The following is a 19,892-nucleotide window of genomic DNA, read 5'->3' as shown; positions in this document are numbered from 1 at the left end:
CAGAGCCCACCAAGGGGCACAGCTATGGCAATAGAGGGCAAGAGGGCATAATGAAAGACACGGCTAGGGAAACACAGATCCCACCGGGGGCACAAGTAGGGTAATACAGGGCATAATGGAAGGCAGAGCTAGGGAAAACAGTGCCCACCTAGAGGCACAGCTAGGGCAATACAGGGCATAATGGACACAGCTGGGGAAACACAGAGCCCCCCAGGGAGTACAACTTGGGCCAGACAAGGCATAATGGGACAACAGCTAGGGAACCTTAGCACCTGCCAGGGGCACAACTAGGGCAATATGGGGCATAATGGAAGGCACAGCTGGGGAAACACGGTGCCCGGCAGAGGTAGGGCATGGGGTCGAGGGTGATGTATGTTTAGGAGAAGGTATAACGTGAGCTTTATAATGCACCAATAACATAACTCAGAGCCCCAATTCCACATACTGTAAGGGCCAGGAACACAGGGCCCCGGGCCCTGAAACACGATGACCCCATGAAGACGAGAGGGGCCACAAGCATGATACAGTAGCTGCATAGAGTCACAGAGCACTGCAGGGGGGGGGGCAGAAAGTGCCTGCAGGGCAGAAGGAGAGTGCCCCAAACACTCCCCGGCCCACAGTCTGCGAGGAAAACGATCTCTCTCAGAAGTCGGGGAGGAGGGGGGATTTGGACAGGAAAGGGTGTCATGTGAAGACCTCGGGGCAAGCACAACACTTCACACGAGGGCAATGCACAGAGATGCTAGTGTTGCAGCGCCTCGAGTGCCCTAGCGCTTAGCGGCGCTGCAGTGCGTGCCGTGCGCTTCCCAGTGCTGCCTGGAGAGGGGAGAGTTCCCGCAGGGGCCTGTGTTGGCCGTTTACCTCTAGGTAACACCCTCAATTGCAGGCACTAAACACACGCCATGTTCCTGTATAGCAGCAACACTTCCAGTCCCCCCTCCCATCACCTCCGGGGCGTGGGCTGGGGGTCCCCCTCCCCCCTGCTGCATGCCCGGGGCCTGCCATGGCAGCAGCAGGTGGAATGCGCCTGCTGCTGGACGCTTTTATGCCCCTGCCCCCTGCCAGGCACTCTTGTCCGAGCATGGCTGCCCGGCTGCTCCTGGGCACACGTCCCCCCCATGCCCTTGTTCCAGGGGACTGCTAACAGATGCCGCCCCCTCAAGCAGCAGGATGTTGTAAATGTCCAACCAGCCCCCGCATTCATATGCACGTGTTAATGACCGGACCCGCCACAAAGATTTGAATGCGAAGGGGCGGTCCTTTATGGAGCATTAACCGCCCTGCAGTGCCCTCCTGTCAGGACGTGAGCCCGGAATAGCTCACCTCCTGTTACTGCTCACATGCCAGGGTGGGGAGGGGCACACACAGCCCCCAGATAGAACAGCACGTGCGACTGTGCGAGCAAGCCAGGCACAGCCCAGTACAAAGCACTAAACACATGGCCACCTTCCAACAGCACCCGTGGCTGTGCAGCACAAAACACATTTGTGAGCAACACTGGACGATGCAGCCGCTCGTGTAAGACACACACAGTGCCGTGCAACACCAAACACAACACACACACACCCGCGCGCACCGGCGGCGAGAGAAATACAGTCCAGTCGGGCATATGCACAACACAGCGCCAACAGCACCAGTGAGAAACACAGAATGTAACAAAACAGACACCCAGTAAAAGCAACACAGTGCGACACGAATAAAGAATCACGCGAGCAACACAACACAGACAACAGAGCACACACGGAGACACACATGGGTGATGTGGGAATCCATACACATGAGTGAAGTGCGGGGCCTCCAGCCGTCCCCATACACAGGAGGGAAGTGTGGTGCCTTCAGCCGTCCCCATACACATGAGTGAAGTGCGGGGCCTCCAGCCAACCCCGTACACAGGGGTGAAGTGTGAGGCCTTCAGCCGTCCCCAATACACAGGAGTGAAGTGTGGGACCCCAGCCATCCCCTCTACACAGGAGTGAAGTGCGGGGCCTCCAGCCGTCCCCATACACAGGAGGGAAGTGCAGGGCCTCCAGCCGTCCCCATACACAGGAGGGAAGTGTGGGGCCTTCAGCCGTCCCCATACACAGGAGTGAAATGTGGGGCCTCCAGCCGTCCCCGTACACAGGGGTGAAGTGCGGGGCCTCCAGCCGTCCCCAATACACAGGAGTGAAGTGTGGGGCCTCCAGCCGTCCCCATACACGAGTGAAGTGTGGGACCCCAGCCGTCCCCTCTACACATTAGTGAAGTGTGGGACCCCAGCCGTCCCCTCTACACAGGAGTGAAGTGTGGGACACCAGCCGCCCCCATACACAGGAGTGAAGTGTGGAGCCTCCAGCTGCCCCCATACACAGGCGTGAAGTGTGGGGCCTTCAACCGTCCCCATACACAGGAGTGAAGTGTGGGGCCTCCAGCCGTCCCCTCTACACAGGAGTGAAGTGTGGGGCCTTTAGCCATCCTCTCTACACAGGAGTGAAGTGCAGGCCTTCAGCCATCCCTCTACACAGGAGAGAAGTGTGGGACCCCAGCCATCCCCTCTACACAGGAGTGAAGTGTGGGACCCCAGCCACCCCCTCTACACAGGAGTGAAGTGTGGGCCATCAGCCGTCCCCATACACAAGAGTGAAGTGGGACCCCAGCCATCCCCTCTACACAGGAGTGAAGTGTGGGGCCTCCAGCCGTCCCCATACACAGGAGTGAAGTGTGGGACCCCAGCCATCCCCTCTACACAGGAGTGAAGTGTGGGGCCTCCAGTCGCCCCCATTCACAGGAGTGAAGTGTGGGGCCTTCACCTGTCCCCATACACAGGGGGAAGTGTGGGGCCTTCACCCGTCCCCATACACAGGAGTGAAGTTTGAGGCCTCCAGCCGTCCCCATACACAGGAGTGAAGTGTGAGGCCCCCAGCTGTCCCCATACACAGGAGTGAAGTGTGGGGTTTCTAGCCAATTCTCTACGCAGGAGTGAAGTGTGGTTGTTCAGTCATCCCCTCTACACAGGAGTGAAGTGTGGGCCATCAGCCGTCCCCATACACAGGAGTGAAGTGTGGGACCCCAGCCATCCCCTCTACACAGGAGTGAAGTGTGAGGCCTCCAGCCGTCCCCATACACAGGAGTGAAGTGTGAGGCCTCCAGCCGTCCCCGTACACAGGTGTGAAGTGTGGGGCCGCCAGCCAATCATCTACACAGGAGTGAAGTGTGGGTGTTCAGTTATCCCCTCTACACAGGAGTGAAGTGTGGGCCATCAGCCATCCCCATACACAGGAGTGAAGTGTGGGACCCCAGCCCTCCCCTCTACACAGGAGTGAAGTGTGGGGCCTCCAGCCGTCCCCATACACAGGAGTGAAGTGTGGGACCCGAGCCATCCCCTCTACACAGGAGTGAGGTGTGGGGCCTCCAGCCGTCCCCATACACAGGAGTGAAGTGTGGGACCCGAGCCATCCCCTCTACACAGGAGTGAAGTGTGGGCCCCCCAGCCGTCCCCTCTACACAGGAGTGAAGTGTGATATTTCAGCTGTTCTCATACACAGGAGTGAAGTGTGGGCCCCCCAGCCATCCCCTCTACACAAGAGTGAAATGTGGGAATTCAGCTGTCCACATACACAGGAGTGAAGTGTGGGACATCAGCCACCCCCTCTACACAGGAGTGAAGTGTGGGGTCTTTAGCCATCCCCTCTACACAGGAGTGAAGTGTGGGACCCCAGCCATCCCCTCTACAAAGGAGTGAAGTTGGGACCCCAGCCATCCCCTCTACACAGGAGTGAAGCGTGGGCCATCAGCCGTCCCCATACACAGGAGTGAAGTGTGGGACCCCAGCCGTCCCCTCTACACAGGAGTGAAGCGTGGGCCATCAGCCGTCCCCATACACAGGAGTGAAGTGTGGGACCCCAGCCGTCCCCTCTACACAGGAGTGAAGTGTGGGACCCCAGCCGTCCCCTCTACACAGGAGTGAAGTGTGGTGATTCAGCTGTCCCCATACACAGGAGTGAAGTCTGTTGCCTTCAGCCATCCCCTCTACACAGGAGTGGTAATGCTTTGCTTTGGGTGTGTGGTTAGCTTTGTCAGTTGGTAGTTCATTGTGCATGTTTCTCTTGGTACTTGCCAACATGGTAATGCTGTGCTTGGGAAGTGCCGCCTGGTTGGCTTTTGCAAGCTTGCATTCATGTTATTTATGTTATTTATTTATTTGTATAGCGCACCTAACCCGCAGGCATCAGAGTTCTGTTACAGGCATTTATAGGCATTCCTAGGTTACATTAGGATTAGTACAAACGAACAGTGCAGTCACAGAGAGCGGTGAGTGCTTCTTGGCAAAAAGGCTCTAAAAGGGTGTGCTAAATAAGTTCGTTATCTAGTGAGAGCAGCCAAGTTTTGAGTCTTTTGCAGAATGACCAATAGGAGGCGTCAGCTCTGAGATGTGCAGGACGGGCGTTCCAATGTTCAGATGCGACTATAGGAAAGTGGCGTCCTCTGGATTTTCGTAGTTTGAATTTGGGTGTAAGGAGCATGTTGGACAAGGATGTCCTGGTTGGTCTGGTCGCTTGGGTTTTCTTGAATTTTTAGTGAGGTATTTGGGGGCAGTGTTGGCTAGGCATGTATGTGTAATGGTGAGGCTTTTGAAGTGGATTCTCTTGCGGATAGGGAGCCAGTGCGCGTTCCTTCTGGCGTTGGGAGATGTGTTCTTTTTTCTGGATATTCAGAGCTGCTCCAAGAGCATTATTTTGGATAACTTGGAGTTTTTTTAAGTTACTGGTGGAAGTTCCTGCAAAGCGGGCATTGCAGTAGTCAAGTCTTGAAAGGATGAGGGCTCTGGCTAGGGTAAGGCAGCTATGAGTGGTCAGGAAGAATGAACTTCCATGTATAGGCTGATGGGGAGGCTATTGCATGCACCTGTTTAGTGAAGGAGGCACTGAGATAAACTCCCAGGGTTATTACTGATTTGGAGATGGGGATGGTGTTTCCGTCTAGCACAAAGGATGCGTAGGATTTGTCGAGTTTGTTTAGTCAGTTGGGTGAGCCAATGAGCAAGAGCTCTGTTTTATCGCCGTTAAGGCATCCCGAGTGCATAGCCATCCAAGCCTGATTGTTTTGGTAAACAGCGTTCTGGGCACAGGAGTCGGTATTATAGTTGCCAGTGATGGGGATGAGGATTTGGGTATCATCTGCACAATTAGTGTAGAAGATACCCAAGTAGTCGAAGGCAGTCGAAAAGGGGCTTGGTGATAATATTGTAAAGTGTGGGAGAGACGCAAGAGCCTTGGGGGACACCTATAGTGACTGCGGCTGATGATGAGAAGACTCTCATGGTTCTGTTGGATAGAAACGATTTGATCCAGGCGATCGCCTCGGCCGAGAAGTGTTCTGCTGAGGCCAAGGGATGGTAGAGTGTATTGTGGCCCACCAGGTCAAAGGCAGCAGAGCGGTCAAGAAGGAGGAAAAGGGCATGATTGCCGTTGTCCATGCAGTCGTCCATTTGTATCTTTAAATCAACGAAGGCTGATTCAGTTCCGTGGCCTAGGTGGAAACCAGATTGGAGCAGGCTAAGGAGGTTGCTGGTCATTGTCCATGTCCACCTGCATTGCAGCATCGTCACATTTAAATCGGAGCCTCGCTATGGTGGGACTTTTCATTTGGGGGTTATAAACTCGGCTTTAAACAGTAGCTTCTCGTGGTGAGTCACTTTCTTTCTGTGGGACCAAATGTGGTGTTTAGGGCATCTAACTTCTTTACAAATTCTAGTGAGCCTCTTCTGCAGAAGATTCAGTGTTAAAGGGTTAAAGCCGTGAACTCTCCCTTTCACGTCTGAAACCACACAGTTAAGGACTGGCGTGAGGAGGAGTAGTCTCCTGTCCACTATTGCATTTCCACATTTTCACTCCCCTGACATGCAGGTTCTAACGTTCCATCACAATTTCAATTGCCTAAAAATTGATACAGTTGCTAACCATGAAATATTTTACAGAAATAATGGGCAAAACCCTATTTGGCCAATGGTCGTTCCACGCTTGATGACTGATCAACTCATCAGAGTCCAGTGTAAGAAACCTGAAGGTGTCTCACCCTCTAGTCCCCGGGGATCTGTCATCCAGGTTGTCAGGACATGGCCATCGCTTTTGGATCCAGTTCCTGGGGGTGTACCAGTGTTGGAGGATCACATGGGTGAGGGGTCTTCGGGGAGTGGAAGTGGGACACTGGATGGTGAGATGCGGTATCTGCCTCCCTAACACCTTCACCCCATCCTACAAAGTAGGATACTTAGGAACTCAACCCCCCTTTTCCAACACGAACACTTTCTCACACGCAGCCAGCTATAAAAGAAAACGGGCTAACACCCAAGCCATATAATAATAATAAATAATAATAATATACCTGACATGTCCCAATATAATGGTCAGGCAGGGTCAGGCAATTACTGACCATCACACACACCTGACTTCCATTACACTTCCTCATGCGGATAAAAGGCAGAGCACGAGAGCACACTCTGAGCAAGGGAAAGCACACAAGGAAGCAACAGTTCAAGATGGCAGTTTAATAGAAGGCGAAAGACGGCAAGACCAAAGAGGATTGCAAGGAGGGAAATGCCTTTGACCTCTTCGACGAGGGACAGGTACTTTCAGAAACCTTCGAGAATAGAAAACGTAAGACCAGGAAACTAGGCTGAAGAATCCTGCATTGTGTGTCAGAGGTACCCAGGGCTCTCCCGCCCTGATAGTTAAGGCGGGGAGAATTGCTTGCCACCGTGGTACTGTCATTGGCTCCTACAACAAAGCAGCACCAGCGAAGTCAGCACAGCCGGTAAGTTTGGGAGACTGATAACAATCCCGTCTGTGACGAAGCCAAGGTTGCAAGCAGCAAAATTGTATAGTCAAAATGGAGGAGAACAGTGTATTAAGCGTATGCGATAATCAACATGAGTAAAATTGAAGAACAAATGAGTGTTTGGACTTTGAAGCCAAGATACGATACCTTCGACAGAGTGGTCCGGCACCACATGGTTGCTCATTCGAAAGTCTCTGCAAGATATCCAACTGAAAGGTGGCAAAAGCGAAAAAGTCACAAAGAACTGTGAATCGAAGTGGTCCTGCAACGGGTCAAGTAAAGTCCTGTGCACAATCGAAAGTCTTCCATGTTAATAACATAAAGAAAGTTGATGACAATGAAGTTGATCCAAGCCCGGCAGAGGGAGACTAATTGAACAGTGTGTTAAAGAGGATCTGAGTCCGGCTGAGGGGATCCGAGGCAAACAGTGAATCACATGAGAAATTGAGTACTTGTGAAAATGTAATGTTTTTTGGTCGCATCAGGGCCTCTGAAAGAAGAGACTTTAAAAGGCAAAGAGACTTGAGCACGGAAGGCTCTGATGCTAATGATTGAACTGTATCCTCGTGCTGGAGAAGCCAGAGACTGTGCTAAGCTCTAGTGTACCGCCTTGTCCCATGCTGAAAACGTGGTGAAGGGAGGCCAACGGCCTGAACATCCTCCCATATCATTTTGTGAACACTTCTTTCTTTTTCGTGACACGGTTACCCACACTATTTGTATTTAGAGGTAAGGATTGGCAATAGGTTTATTAGTATAGGCCCTTTTATTTTGACAAGACACCACTGGGACTGCGTTATTACTATTTGATGGTCGTAGCTTGCTCCCATCTGTAGATTTAGGATTAGATAGGTGTTTTTTAAACCAATAAACACCCTTGAACTGTGGTCACTGTCTATCTTACTGTTGATACCATACCTTCCTTACACCAGCTAGTCCTGCACTGCCACAATGCCAAAGTCCAAGAAACACTTTAATGCATAGAGACCCTTCCGCCATCACCACCAAAACAGTGGAACATTCTCAACGTTGCCCGAAAAAAGCTCCCACGGTGCAGGGTTAGAAATTGAGGGGAGCTGGGAGCTTTTTAGCTCCTGCCTAGAAGAGCCTGGTTAGCTTAAAACCAACAGCTACCAGTAGCTACCTTTGGCTGCCCAAGCCAAATGATGCCGAACCAATACATTATTTGAATTTAACTATGCATTTGTGACAATCTATAAATAAAATTAATGTTAAAGGTATTTGTACTGCGCACCGTCACCACCGGAGTGGTCCCCTGGTGCTCTGGCGGATCTGAAAAGGAGAGTGTAAAGAAAGTGGGAAGTGGGGGGTTAGTAGGGTGCAGTGGGAATAGGAAAGTGAGAGTTGCAATGTCCTGTTGGCAGCTTCAGTTCGGTTTGCACCGTTCGCTGAGCTTAATTGCGGTTTTCAGATCTGTGTGAATTCCCATTTGCTCTTGTGCCAGGTTATGTGTTGTTAGTCTGTAGTTGCAGTGTGGGGAAGTGCGTGCAGATTGCTGTGCAACAAGGTGGTTGTGTGAGTTTCTGTATGAGAACTGTATGTGGGAAGTTGAGAATTGGGTTAGCAGGGTTTCCTTACCTCTTTTCTTTTACGTTTCTGTTAGCGGGTTTTCCGTACCTCTTTGTCTTTGCGTTTCTGTGCTCAACAGCTATGATTGTCCTGTGTGTTTGGAATTGTAGTTTGTCCGCCTAGTTGGCAGGTATGTTGAGGAGTGGCAGATTTCCTCTGTGTTACTCTAGTCGTATTTCCCCACCCTAGGTTGGGGATGTTTAGGTTAGGGGTTCCCTCCCTCCCTGCCTATGCCATGTGGGTCATATTAACTACCTAGGTTCTTCTGTGGATTAGCAGTATGTGGACATGGGTGGATGGGCGCCCCCCTCCAGCTTTCTGGTTATGGAGGATAAACCTAGGGGGTCATGGTTTGCTCCCTGGGATTCTTGGTTCCTGTTGGGTCTAAGCTTCCTAGTCGTTTCCTTCTAGTCCTGGAGCAAAGAGACAAGTTTTGAGTAATTCCAGATGATCCCTTGTGTTGCGTATGTTTTTTTGGTAGGTCATTCCGGGTTATTGCTGCCAGGTGAGAGAGGGATGATCCTCCGAATGTCCTTTTATTGTATGGTTTTGGTTCTAAGTGGATGTCATTGCTTGATCAGAGTGTTCTTGTTGGATGGTAGACGGTTATTTTCTCATTTAGGAACTTTGCATCTTGGCCGTGGATTGCTGGGTGTGTTATGCCCTTCATTTTGAACTTAATTTACTGTTTTATTGGTAGCCAGTGTAGCAGTTTCAGCACTGGGGTAATGTGTTGTCTTCGCTGTATTTTGAGCAGGAGTCTGGCTGCAGTGTTTTGGATGCGTACATTTATTTTAATAGTCGTTCTGACATTCCTAGGTATAGGCTGTTGGCGTAGTCTACTCTGGACATGATGAGTGCGATGATGATGAGTGTTTTGTGGGTGAAAGAGAGGATCGATCCTTTTTACCGCATGTAGGAGGAAGCAATATTTCTTGGTTATAGCGTTTACTTGTGGCTGAAGTGTTAGATCGTTGTTGTCCATTAAGACTCCCAGGTTCTTCACTATCGTCAACAGAGTCAGTGCTGTTCCTAGTTCCATCGGCCCTGAGATGTAGTGATTGTTTTCCCTGCTTTTGGATATGATCATTGTTTCTTTTTTGCCCGGGTTGAGTTTGAGGCTGTTAGTGTTCATCCAGCTGTAGAGTTCTTGTAGGCAGCCTTTCAGCGTTGTTGCCTTCCTGTGGGTATTTTGTAGATGATCCTTGTGTCATCAGCGTAGTTGTAGCAAGTGAGGCCATGTTTTTAAGGAGCTTGATTAGTGGCATCAAGTAAATGTTGAAGAGCAGTGGGGATAGGGATGATCCTTGCGGTACTCCGCATGTGGATTCCCTTGTAGTGCATTTGAAAGTTTTGATCCGTATGGTTCCTGTTCTGTTTGTTAAGAAGTATTTAATCCATAGTAGGGCTATGTCGGTTCCTATTTCTTCCAATCGTGTTGACTGTCAAATGCAGCAGAGAGATCCAGAAGTATTAGAGCTGTGCTTTTGTCTGCATCTGCATTAGCCTTTAGACTGTCCCAGATTGAAAGCAGCACAGTTTCTGTTGCTCTCATCAGTCTGAAGCCTAATATTGCCTGGTCCAGTAGTTGGTGATCTTCTATGAACTCCTGTGTTCTTCTACAGACGTATGATTTCAAGCATTTTCTGGGGTAGTGGATGTTGGATATGGGTCTGTAGTTGGAGAGGTCCTCCATGTTTCCTGCTGTGTCCTTGAGGAGCGGTTTGATGCATGCCGATTTGAATAATTGCTGTACTTTCCCAGTTGAAAGTGCTTGGTTGAAGAGGTTTCTATAGTATTCCATGGGTGCGCCTTGTATGAGCACTGACTTGTGTAAGTTTGGGGGGCATGGATCCATGGGGAAGCCTGCTTTGTTGCTGTTGTTTATCAGCTGGACAAATGTCTCCGCTGATATTTGGGGGAAGCTTCAGAGTTTGTTCTGGTGATCCTCTGGTGGCTGGGTGGGTTGCATGTTGTAGTTGCCTGGTCTGCTTTGTATGATCTGTTGGATGATGCTGATTTTGTTTTTGAAATGGTCTGCAAGGGCATTGCATAGTCTCAGCGAAGGTGTCGGTGTGTTTCTGCATCCAGGGGGCTTCTCATTTTGTGTATGATTTTAAACAGTTCTCTTTGGGTGTTGGCAGCTTTGGTGATTCTGTTATCGTAGTATTTCCTTTTGGCCTTCTGGATTTCCTTTTTGTATGAGTGGAAATGTCGCTGGAGTTGAAATTTCTTCACCCAATTGTTTTTTTCCCCTCCATTCCAGTTCAAGCTCCTGTTCTTTATTTTCATGGTGATGAATAGTGGGGTAAACCATTTTTCTGTCGCTCTTTTGTGGGATGGGGTGACATGTTTTTCCTTGATTGATTTCGTCGATTGTTCCGGCGATCCATTTGTGAAGTAGTTCTGTTTTTCTGTCGAGGACAGCTTTGTCCAGGATCATTGTTGGTGGTTTGTTGATTTCTAGTTTTTCTGCTGGGTTGCTGGCTTTGATCATCCTCAGTTGCTTTTCATCGCAGTCGGCAGTTTTTCAGGTTGTTTGTCTGTCTTTGTTGGTAGCGTGATTCATAGTTTTAAGTTTTTTGGTTAGTGATTTTTGTGAGTTAGCTGTTTCGTCATCAAACCAGATGTTAAAGTCTCCCAGGATTAACAGGTGTTTCGGTTCGATGGCTAGGTTGGTGATGGCTTCAGTGAAGGTGTCCACGAAGGTTGCATCATATGTTGGTGGTCTGTATACCAGAACAAATTTGAGGTTTGTTTTGGGGTTTGCGGTCAGGGGAAGGATTATGGATTCACAGTTTTTGATGTTTAGTGGTTTATCCGTTTTGATTTTCAGGTGTTCCTTGTATGCTATCACCAGTCCTCCTCTTTTATCTTTCCTGTTTGCTTGTAACCACTTGAAGTTGCCAGGAATGCAGTTATGCAGTGTGATTTTGTAGTTGTCGAATAGCCATGTTTCGGTTATGAATAAAGTGTTGATAACCCCATCGGACAGGCGGTTGAAGATCTCTGTGGCATGTTTGGACATTGATCTAGCATTGATTAGGTTGCAATGGATCTTTTTGACATGGTTGGGTTTGTTTTTTAATCCTTGTTTTGACTTGTGGTTGTTCTGTTGGAATTCTTCTGTGTTGTTGTCACAAATTGGTTGTTGGTCCGTGCAGTCTACTTCCTCGCTGAAACGATTTGTTAGATTGATTGTTGGGCTGATGGATTCTTCTTTCTGCTTCTTTATATTCTATGTTTAGATGTTGTTGCCTACACTGCCCTTGTGTTTTTGTGATATAAGGGGTGAGGACGTTGGTTTTGTTCCTTTCTCTTGTCGGGTCTTCTCTTCTTTTTTTGCAGGGTTCTAGTGAGTTCTTGGCGTGCCTGGACATTTCAGTGGCTTCTTCGGCACCAGGGTGCACTTCAAACATTAGCATCAGGGCCTTCCATGCCCGAGTCTCTTTACCTTTGAAAGTCTCTTGATTCAGGAGGGGGGGGGCACTGTTGCGCGGATACAAAACGGCCGCTGCCTGAGAAAGCTCTGACCTAGCACCTTCTAAAATCCTCCAACTCCCTCTCGGTCGTGGCAAAAACTTCATCCAGACACTGATGCCGAACATGCAATAAAATGCTGCCTCACTTGGATTCCCCTCCATCATTCTTCGGGACGCCCACAGCCAAATCTGAGACCCAGCTAGCTATATCTATTCATTAGTTATCAAAGAGTTTTGAATGTGCACAGGGTTTTGCTTGACCTGTTGAAGGACCACTTTGATTTCACAATTCTTTATCACTTTTACAATTGTCACTTCAGCTGGATACCTAACAGAGACTTTCGAATGAGCACGCAGATGGTACCGGACCACTGTCTACGGTATTGTATCTTGGCTTCAAAGTTCAATCACTCCTATGCTGTTTAATTCACGTCTCTTGCCACATATGCTTTATACACTGTTCTCCTCAGTTTTGACTATAAAATGTTGCCGCTTCCAATCTTTGCTTCAACACAGACTGGTCTGGTATCAGTCTCCCCAACTCACTGGCTGTGCTAACTTCACTGGTGCTGCTTTGTTGTAAGAGCCAATGACAGTACTACAGAGAGAAAACGATTCTCCCCGCCTTGACTATCGACTCAGGAGAGCCCTGGGTACCTCTGACACACAATACAGGATTCTTCAGCCTTGATTCCTGGTTTTACATTTCTTATTCTCGAAGGTTCATGAAAGTGACATCTTTCGGTGAAAAGGTCAAGGGCACTATCCTCGTGCTCTCTTTCGTCTTGTATTAAACTGCCATCTTGGAACGGCTGCTTCCTCGTGTGCTTTGCCTTGCTCAGAGTGTTCTTTCGTGCTCCCCCTTTTATCTGTGTGGGGAAGTGCGATGGAAGTCAGGTGTGTGTAATGATCGGTAATTGCCTGACTCTGCCTGACCATTGTATTGGGACATGTCAGGTATAAATTCTACTCTCCAAAAGGAAAGGTACTAGATACTTTAATATTTGTTGCTTAGTGTTGTTACGCTGGGGAAAAGACTTCAGGATAACTAATGGAATAGTCCACGATTACTAGGATGAAGCGATTTCCTTGTTTAGAGGTTTCTAGTGTGCCAACTATGTCCATTGCTATCCTTCAAAACAGAATATCGATGATGGGAAAGGGTTGCAATGGGGGCGCTGGAACTGGAGTGGTTGCCGTTTTCTGATAGATCTCACAGGTCAGTACAACATTCTTGATATCGGCAAATACTCCTGGCCAATAGAACCTGGGGGTGATCTGACTTTGGGTCTTCCCCACTGCTTGATGGGCTGCTGTCAGATGGGAGTGTGCTAACTCCAAGACAGTTCACCTAGGACTTCGGGGAACCACTAGTTGTGTTTGCCATACTCCCTCTGTAGTCACATTACACCGATATAGTAACCCCTTTTTCAAGAAAAAGAAATGACTAGCCTGACTACATCCGGTTTTGTCTGTGGTTACCCTACTAAAGGCTTCCGTGAGGACGGGGTTGTTCCTCTGAGTGAATGCTAGATCCGTTAAAGGGGGACCTCTTCCGATACCTTGGTGGGTTTCTCTCTCTTGGGAAGATTGGCTTCTCCAAATCCTTTTGATCCCCTGTCTGTATCCTTTTGTCCTGCTACCTCTTGGGGTACCAAGGAACAATGTTTTTTCAAAGAATGTATATGGATTATTTCCATGATTATGTAGGAGAATATTAATAACTCCTCGGAAGTCAGGATTGATGACACCTGCCATAACATCCAACCCATAACTCCAAACCAACCCAGATTTGGAAGCTAACCTAAGATAGGTTCCTTGGGGAGGTGATAATATCTGCACAGTGGGAATCAGGCGTCTTTTACCAGGTGGTATCACAATTTCTTCAGTGCTTTATGGTCATACCTTATGGACTCAGCTGTGGCTACCATGGGGGCTTTGGCCTTGAGACTCAACTTAGTAAACAGTACAGGTCCCCAACATTTATCAGGTGGTATACATCCTGCTTCTGACACCATATGTGTTGGGTCAGAAGAAGGACGCAGACACTCTGAGGACATTTCCAACGTGTGTTCATTAAAGAATCAGAATAAGGCCCCTCTTTCCCTATGTCTATGGGGTGTTCCCTACCTATATTACTAAGGTGCTTGTCGGTCTTCAGTGAATGTCCAAAAGGAATGAGTCTGCTGTCCAAAACTAGCCCTGCCACTATTCCAAACAAGCTAAGGCCAGGAGAGTGACTCCCTTCCCCTGATGATTGCTTCTTGCAGTGGTCTTCTTTCTTTCTCTTGTTAATATGCAATTTTTAAATAGTCTCTTGTTACTTTCTTCATCAATTCACGTAGTTCTCTCAAGATATTGTTGGCTTTTCTCTCCTCTTTAGAAACTTCTTTTCTTAACCTTTGTTGAACCTTTGGGTCTGGGTAATGGGCTTTGAGTAACCTTGGCGGGTAGATTTCCCTCTGTCTGTCTTTCTCTCCGGACAATTCTAGTTCAGCTCTTTCCAGCCTGATCTCGGTTGTATATTATGTCTCTTGGGAATCTCTGTGTCTTTCAGTTCACTTTTTCTCTCCTTTATATCCCACTCTTTCCTTGTGGAATAATAGGATAGTTTCCCCTATTGCCGGGGTTGTGTTATGTTGTGATGATTGATAACGCGCACCGCTGCCATTGCATGGTCTCCAGGCACTCACTTGGCTCTGTAAGAAATGTGGGTGGGACTGGTTAGTGAGGGAAGAGGGACAGGATAGAAGCTGTGCTCTTCTGTTGATGCCTTGCAGAACCAGGAGAAACTGGCATCCGTGCAGGACCGCTTTCTGAGTGTGTTTTGTTGTGTGCACTGGGCTTGTCTAATATGATTAAAACCCATGCTTATTGACTGATATCAGATGTTTCTGGTGGGTGGTCCCATTGAAGTCAATATGATATTTTTCCTGGGAGCGAGGGGGGCAAGCGCAGCAAAGAGGCAGGGCTTGCTGGGAGAATGAAAGTGGGTGACACCCTCCAAACAAAGGTGAGTTGAGAGGTATGAGAAAGTGCACCCGATTCTCTGTCACAATGGGGCTCATTATGAGGTGGCCGGTAACCTCACCTTACCGTTACCACCACCTGGCATTCCGGTGTTATCGGAATATCACAGGTGGCGGTGGTATGCAAGTTGCCATTCCCAGGGCTGCATGGGGATGGGAACACTGAAGCACTGGCTAAGGAGAGGGAGGAGAGGGGAGGAGGAAGCCTAGTGTAACATGTTACTAGGTGTTGCAGCCGGGGCATTGCAATAGCCCGACTGACTAGTAACTAAGGTTCCTATTACAACTTTACACTTGCACAGGGACATGAATGGAAAAATCCTCTACCCAGAATGGTGAATAGGGTCCTAAAAAGTAGAGGAATGGCTCCCGACCGTTCCCGCTCACGTCGATCACTGCCCTTAGTCCACACCTCTCAATCTTTTGAATTGCCTGGATTATTCTGTTTTGGGTGGATGGGAGCCCATTGAAGTCTATGGTCGTGTAAATGGCTCCATGTGAGTGGACTAAGGCCACGGTGGGTGACATCCCCCAAACAGAAAAGGTTTGAGTTGAAAGGTATATATTTGCTCCACTCAACCCTCCTGCGCCCGGAGCCATCATCCCAGCATCTTACTTGTATCCCCCGGGTGCGCCCCCTTTGTATAGCGCTGTATTGCTACCTATCCAAGTAAGTGCTTTATAAATCCCATATGATATGATGTGATAATTTATTTATATCGCGCTCGTACACCGTAGCCATTCCTGTTCACCCTTAGCTTAGGGCAAACACCAGAACCACTTGCATTACCCTTGGACAGTCACCAAGAGGGCACAGCTCGAGGGTAAACACAGGTGGACTTGTCCGCTCACTTTTTTCAGGGGTATGATGCCGGCCTCCATGTGTATTTTTGGGGCTTGTTGTAAAACCAAGGTAGGATTCTCTATTTAATCAACTTTAACAATGAACTATGTGCTGTGCATCAGGGTGAATGCGGGATTAGAACGGCATCCTCAGGCTCTCAAACCTGACACTTCTCCATTACACACGACAACCTGCACCCCTTTCATCATTTCCCAACTCAATTGGAAAACAAGCATTGGCAAAGCCAACAGTTTGGGCTTTTGTGTAGGCATAGGAAAGGCAATTGCCAGCAACTGCCATAGTGGTATTAACCAGCCAGTACGTGGGCATTTAATAGCAGTGCCTGGCATATGCCTAATACTTAGGCACAAACTGCTGGCTTTGCCAAGGCTTGTTTTTAACAGAACTTCAGTGAAGGATATGTGTTGTGCTTATAAACAAGGTGGATAAAGGCAGACCTGGTTATGACATTTTTATTACAACAGTAGTGCATTTACAGACCCAATTAAGTCATGAAGTCTCAGAAGACTGCTTTGGAAAAACACTGAGAGGCACTTCAGAGCAATGTTTGATGGCAAGGCTTGATTAAAGCCAGCACTAACAGTTCCCATGAGGAGGTGTTCTGGGTGGGGAGGAGCAGGAATGGCGTGGGCATGGCCATGGGCATTCAATAGGCGGGCACATAACCAAACAATACCTACAAGCTGTGTCTCCCTCCTCATATGCATTTCCCCCTATGCACTCTAATGCAATAGTTTCAGCTTATACAGCCTACACTAATTAGATTAGTACATGTCTCATGGAAGCAAAGAAACTGCGTGGGATAGGGTTTTTGTAGGGACAGAACTGAGGTTTAGTAAGCATCACAACAGTCACACTTAGATCCACACTGACAACACTGATTTAGGACCATGACGTGGCTCTGAGCCTTTGTGTGGAATGATTGATGCTGCCAGTTAGACATTTCTCCTTATATGTGCATACTCGCAACGTGTCATAATACTTTGTGTGGATTACATGTCTCATTAATAATGCAGTGCTTAGAAGCAGGATAAATAGGTCATAGCACAGTTCTTATAAATGCAGCAATAATACTGGAGGGAGCAGGGGGTCAGGAGAGAGCGTGGGGCAAATATGTGTATCTGCACTAAGTGTATAGCCCAGTGAGTTGTGTATAGCCCAGTAAGTGTATAGCCCAGTGAGGAGTTGTGTATAGCCCAGTGAGGAGTTGTGTATAGCCCAGTGAGTAGTGTATAGCCCAGTGAGTTGTGTAGCCCAGTGAGTGTATAGTCCAGTGAGTTGTGTATAGCCCAGTGAGGAGTTGTGTATAGCCCAGTGAGTAGTGTATAGCCCAGTGAGTGTATAGTCCAGTGAGTTGTGTATAGCCCAGTGAGTGTATAGCCCAGTGAGGAGTTGTGTATAGCCCAGTGAGTAGTGTATAGCCCAGTGAGTTGTGTAGCCCAGTGAGTGTAAAGCCCAGTGAGTGTATAGCCCAGTGAGTGTAAAGCCCAGTGAGGAATTGTGTATAGCCCAGTGAGTGTATACCCAGTGAGGAGTTGTGTATAGCCCAGTGAGGAGTTGTGTATAGCCCAGTGAGTGTATAGCCCAGTGAGTTGTGTATAGCCCAGTGAGTTGTGCATAGCCCAGTGAGTAGTGCATAGCCCAGTGAGTTGTGTATAGCCCAGTGAGTTGTGTATAGCCCAGTGAGTAGTGTATAGCCCAGTGAGTTGTGTATGGCCCAGTGAGTGTATAGCCCAGTGAGGAGTTGTGTATAGCCCAGTGAGGAGTTGTGTATAGCCCAGTGAGGAGTTGTGTATAGCCCAGTGAGTTGTGTTTGGCCCAGTGAGTGTATAGCCCAGTGAGTTGTGCATAGCCCAGTGAGTAGTGCATAGCCCAGTGAGTAGTGTATAGCCCAGTGAGGAGTTGTGTATAGCCCAGTGAGAAGTTGTGTATAGCCCAGTGAGTTGTGTATAGCCCAGTGAGTGTATAGCCCAGTGAGTGTATAGCCAAATGAGTGTATAGCCAAATGAGTTGTGCATAGCCCAGTGAGTAGTGTATAGCCCGGTGAGTAGTGTATAGCCCAGTGAGTTGTGTATAGCCCAGTGAGAGTATAGCCCAGTGAGTTGTGTATAGCCCAGTGAGTGTATAGCCCAGTGGGTGTATGGCCCAGTGAGTTGTGTATAGCCCAGTGAGTGTATAGCCCAGTGAGTGTATAGCTCAGTGAGTTGTGTATAGCCCAGTGAGTTGTGTATAGCCCAGTGAGTGTATAGCCCAGTGAGTGTATGGCCCAGTGAGTTGTGTATAGCCCAGTGAGTTGTGTATAGCCCAGTGAGTGTGTAGCCCAGTGGTTGTGTATAGCCCAGTGAGTTGTGTATAGCCCAGTGAGTGTATAGCCCAGTGAGGAGTTGTGTATAGCCCAGTGAGGAGTCGTGTATAGCCCAGTGAGTTGTGTATAGCCCAGTTAGTTGTGTATAGCCCAGTGAGTGTATAGCCCAGTGAGTTGTGTATAGCCCAGTGAGTAGTGTATAGCCCAGTGAGTAGTGTATAGCCCAGTGAGTTGTGTATAGCCCAGTGAGTGTATAGCCCAGTGAGTGTATAGCCCAGTGAGGAGTTGTGTATAGCCCAGTGAGTGTATAGCCCAGTGAGGAGTTGTGTATAGCCCAGTGAGGAGTTGTGTATAGCCCAGTGAGTGTATAGCCCAGTGAGTGTATAGCCCAGTGAGTTGTGTATAGCCCAGTGAGGAGTTGTGTATAGCCCAGTGAGTGTATAGCCCAGTGAGTGTATAGCCCAGTGAGGAGTTGTGTATAGCCCAGTGAGGAGTTGTGTATAGCCCAGTGAGGAGTTGTGTATAGCCCAGTGAGGAGTGGTGTATAGCCCAGTGAGGAGTGGTGTATAGCCCAGTGAGTGTATAGCCCAGTGAGTTGTGTATAGCCCAGTGAGTTGTGTATGGCCCAGTGAGTTAAATGCTGAACTGTGCCATGTGCCTGCCTGCCCTTTCCAAGTTCAGATCTTGGCAGCGCCTAATCAGCCCGTCCTCCTCCCGATGGTGACACATTTCGTGCCATTACATGTGCTAGTAATTCCACCATTGTTTCAGCACTTGGAAGTGGGAGGTGTAAACCTGCTACTGGTGCAATACAAAGGTCTTAACTAGGTCTGCCTTTAGCCGCTCACTTCAGAAGCATGATGTGTGTGTTTCACTGAAGTCCTGTTCATATTATGATTGTTTTTTTTAATATAAGGCCCTTAATACCTGTGAGTGATTTCTAAGCGCGGATCGGGATTCGAACCTGTGCTGCGCTGCGTTAAAGTTTTGCCCTGAAGTAACCCCCCCTCACCAAAAGCAAGCATTGGCAAAGCCAGCAGTGTTGGCTGGTGTATAAGCACTAGGCCTTGGCCAGGCACTGCTGTCAGATGCCCGGGTAAGGGCACCATTTGGCACCTGCAATGGCCAGTGCTTCTCTAGGGCTGTGCCCTGGGCCCCCCCCCTCCCCTCCCCTCCCCCTCCAGCAGGAGACATGGGCAACTGCTCAGAATTAATGCCCCCACATTCCATGTTTACTGTGGCCTTGCCCCTCCTGGGCCCTCCTCACCTGCTGACGGCCTCCCTGCTCCCCTGGATGGGTGTGCCCCCCGAGGGCCCCCCGCTGTCATAGAGCACCCCACTGATGTCGAGGAGCAGCGCCCGTAGCCCCCGCAGGCCCCCGGCCCAGGCTGGAGCCGCCATCGCGCTGCCAGTCTCTCAGGCTTGCCCCCCCTGACTCCTCCCTCTTCACACACGAGCCTGCTCCTCCCCTGTAACATGCCCCCCCCCAGGGAGTCCTCCCTCTTCACACACGAGCCTGCTCCTCCCCTGTAACATGCCCCCCCCCCCAGGGAGTCCTCCCTCTTCACACACGAGCCTGCTCCTCCCCTGTAACATGCCCCCCCCCAGGGAGTCCTCCCTCTTCACACACGAGCCTGTCCCTCCCCTGCAACATGCCCCCCCCCCCCGGAGTCCTCCCTCTTCACACACGAGCCTGCCCCTCCCCTGCAACATGCCCCCCCCCGAGTCCTCCCTCTTCACACACGAGCCTGCCCCTCCCCTGCAACATGCCCCCCCCCGGAGTCCTCCCTCTTCACACACGAGCCTGC

The 19,892-nt window shown here is 49.3% G+C and overlaps 1 protein-coding gene across 1 annotated transcript in view; it reads right to left on the bottom strand.

Moving 5' to 3' along the window:
• Positions 1-19,534, bottom strand: part of LHPP (phospholysine phosphohistidine inorganic pyrophosphate phosphatase) — a 301,128-nt gene extending 281,594 nt beyond the window's left edge. Inside the window, exon 1 of the mRNA XM_069612039.1 lies at positions 19,352-19,534. Coding sequence (XP_069468140.1) covers positions 19,352-19,485 — 134 coding nt within the window. The 5' untranslated portion in view covers positions 19,486-19,534. The remainder of the gene's footprint in view (positions 1-19,351) is intronic.
• Between the last annotated feature and the right edge of the window lie 358 nt (positions 19,535-19,892).

This window comes from Ambystoma mexicanum, chromosome 8 (genome assembly GCF_040938575.1).
Source record: "Ambystoma mexicanum isolate Mex_15411 chromosome 8, UKY_AmexF1_1, whole genome shotgun sequence".
Classification (NCBI taxonomy): Eukaryota; Metazoa; Chordata; class Amphibia; order Caudata; family Ambystomatidae; genus Ambystoma; species Ambystoma mexicanum.
This window is presented reverse-complemented; position numbering and strand designations above follow the sequence as displayed.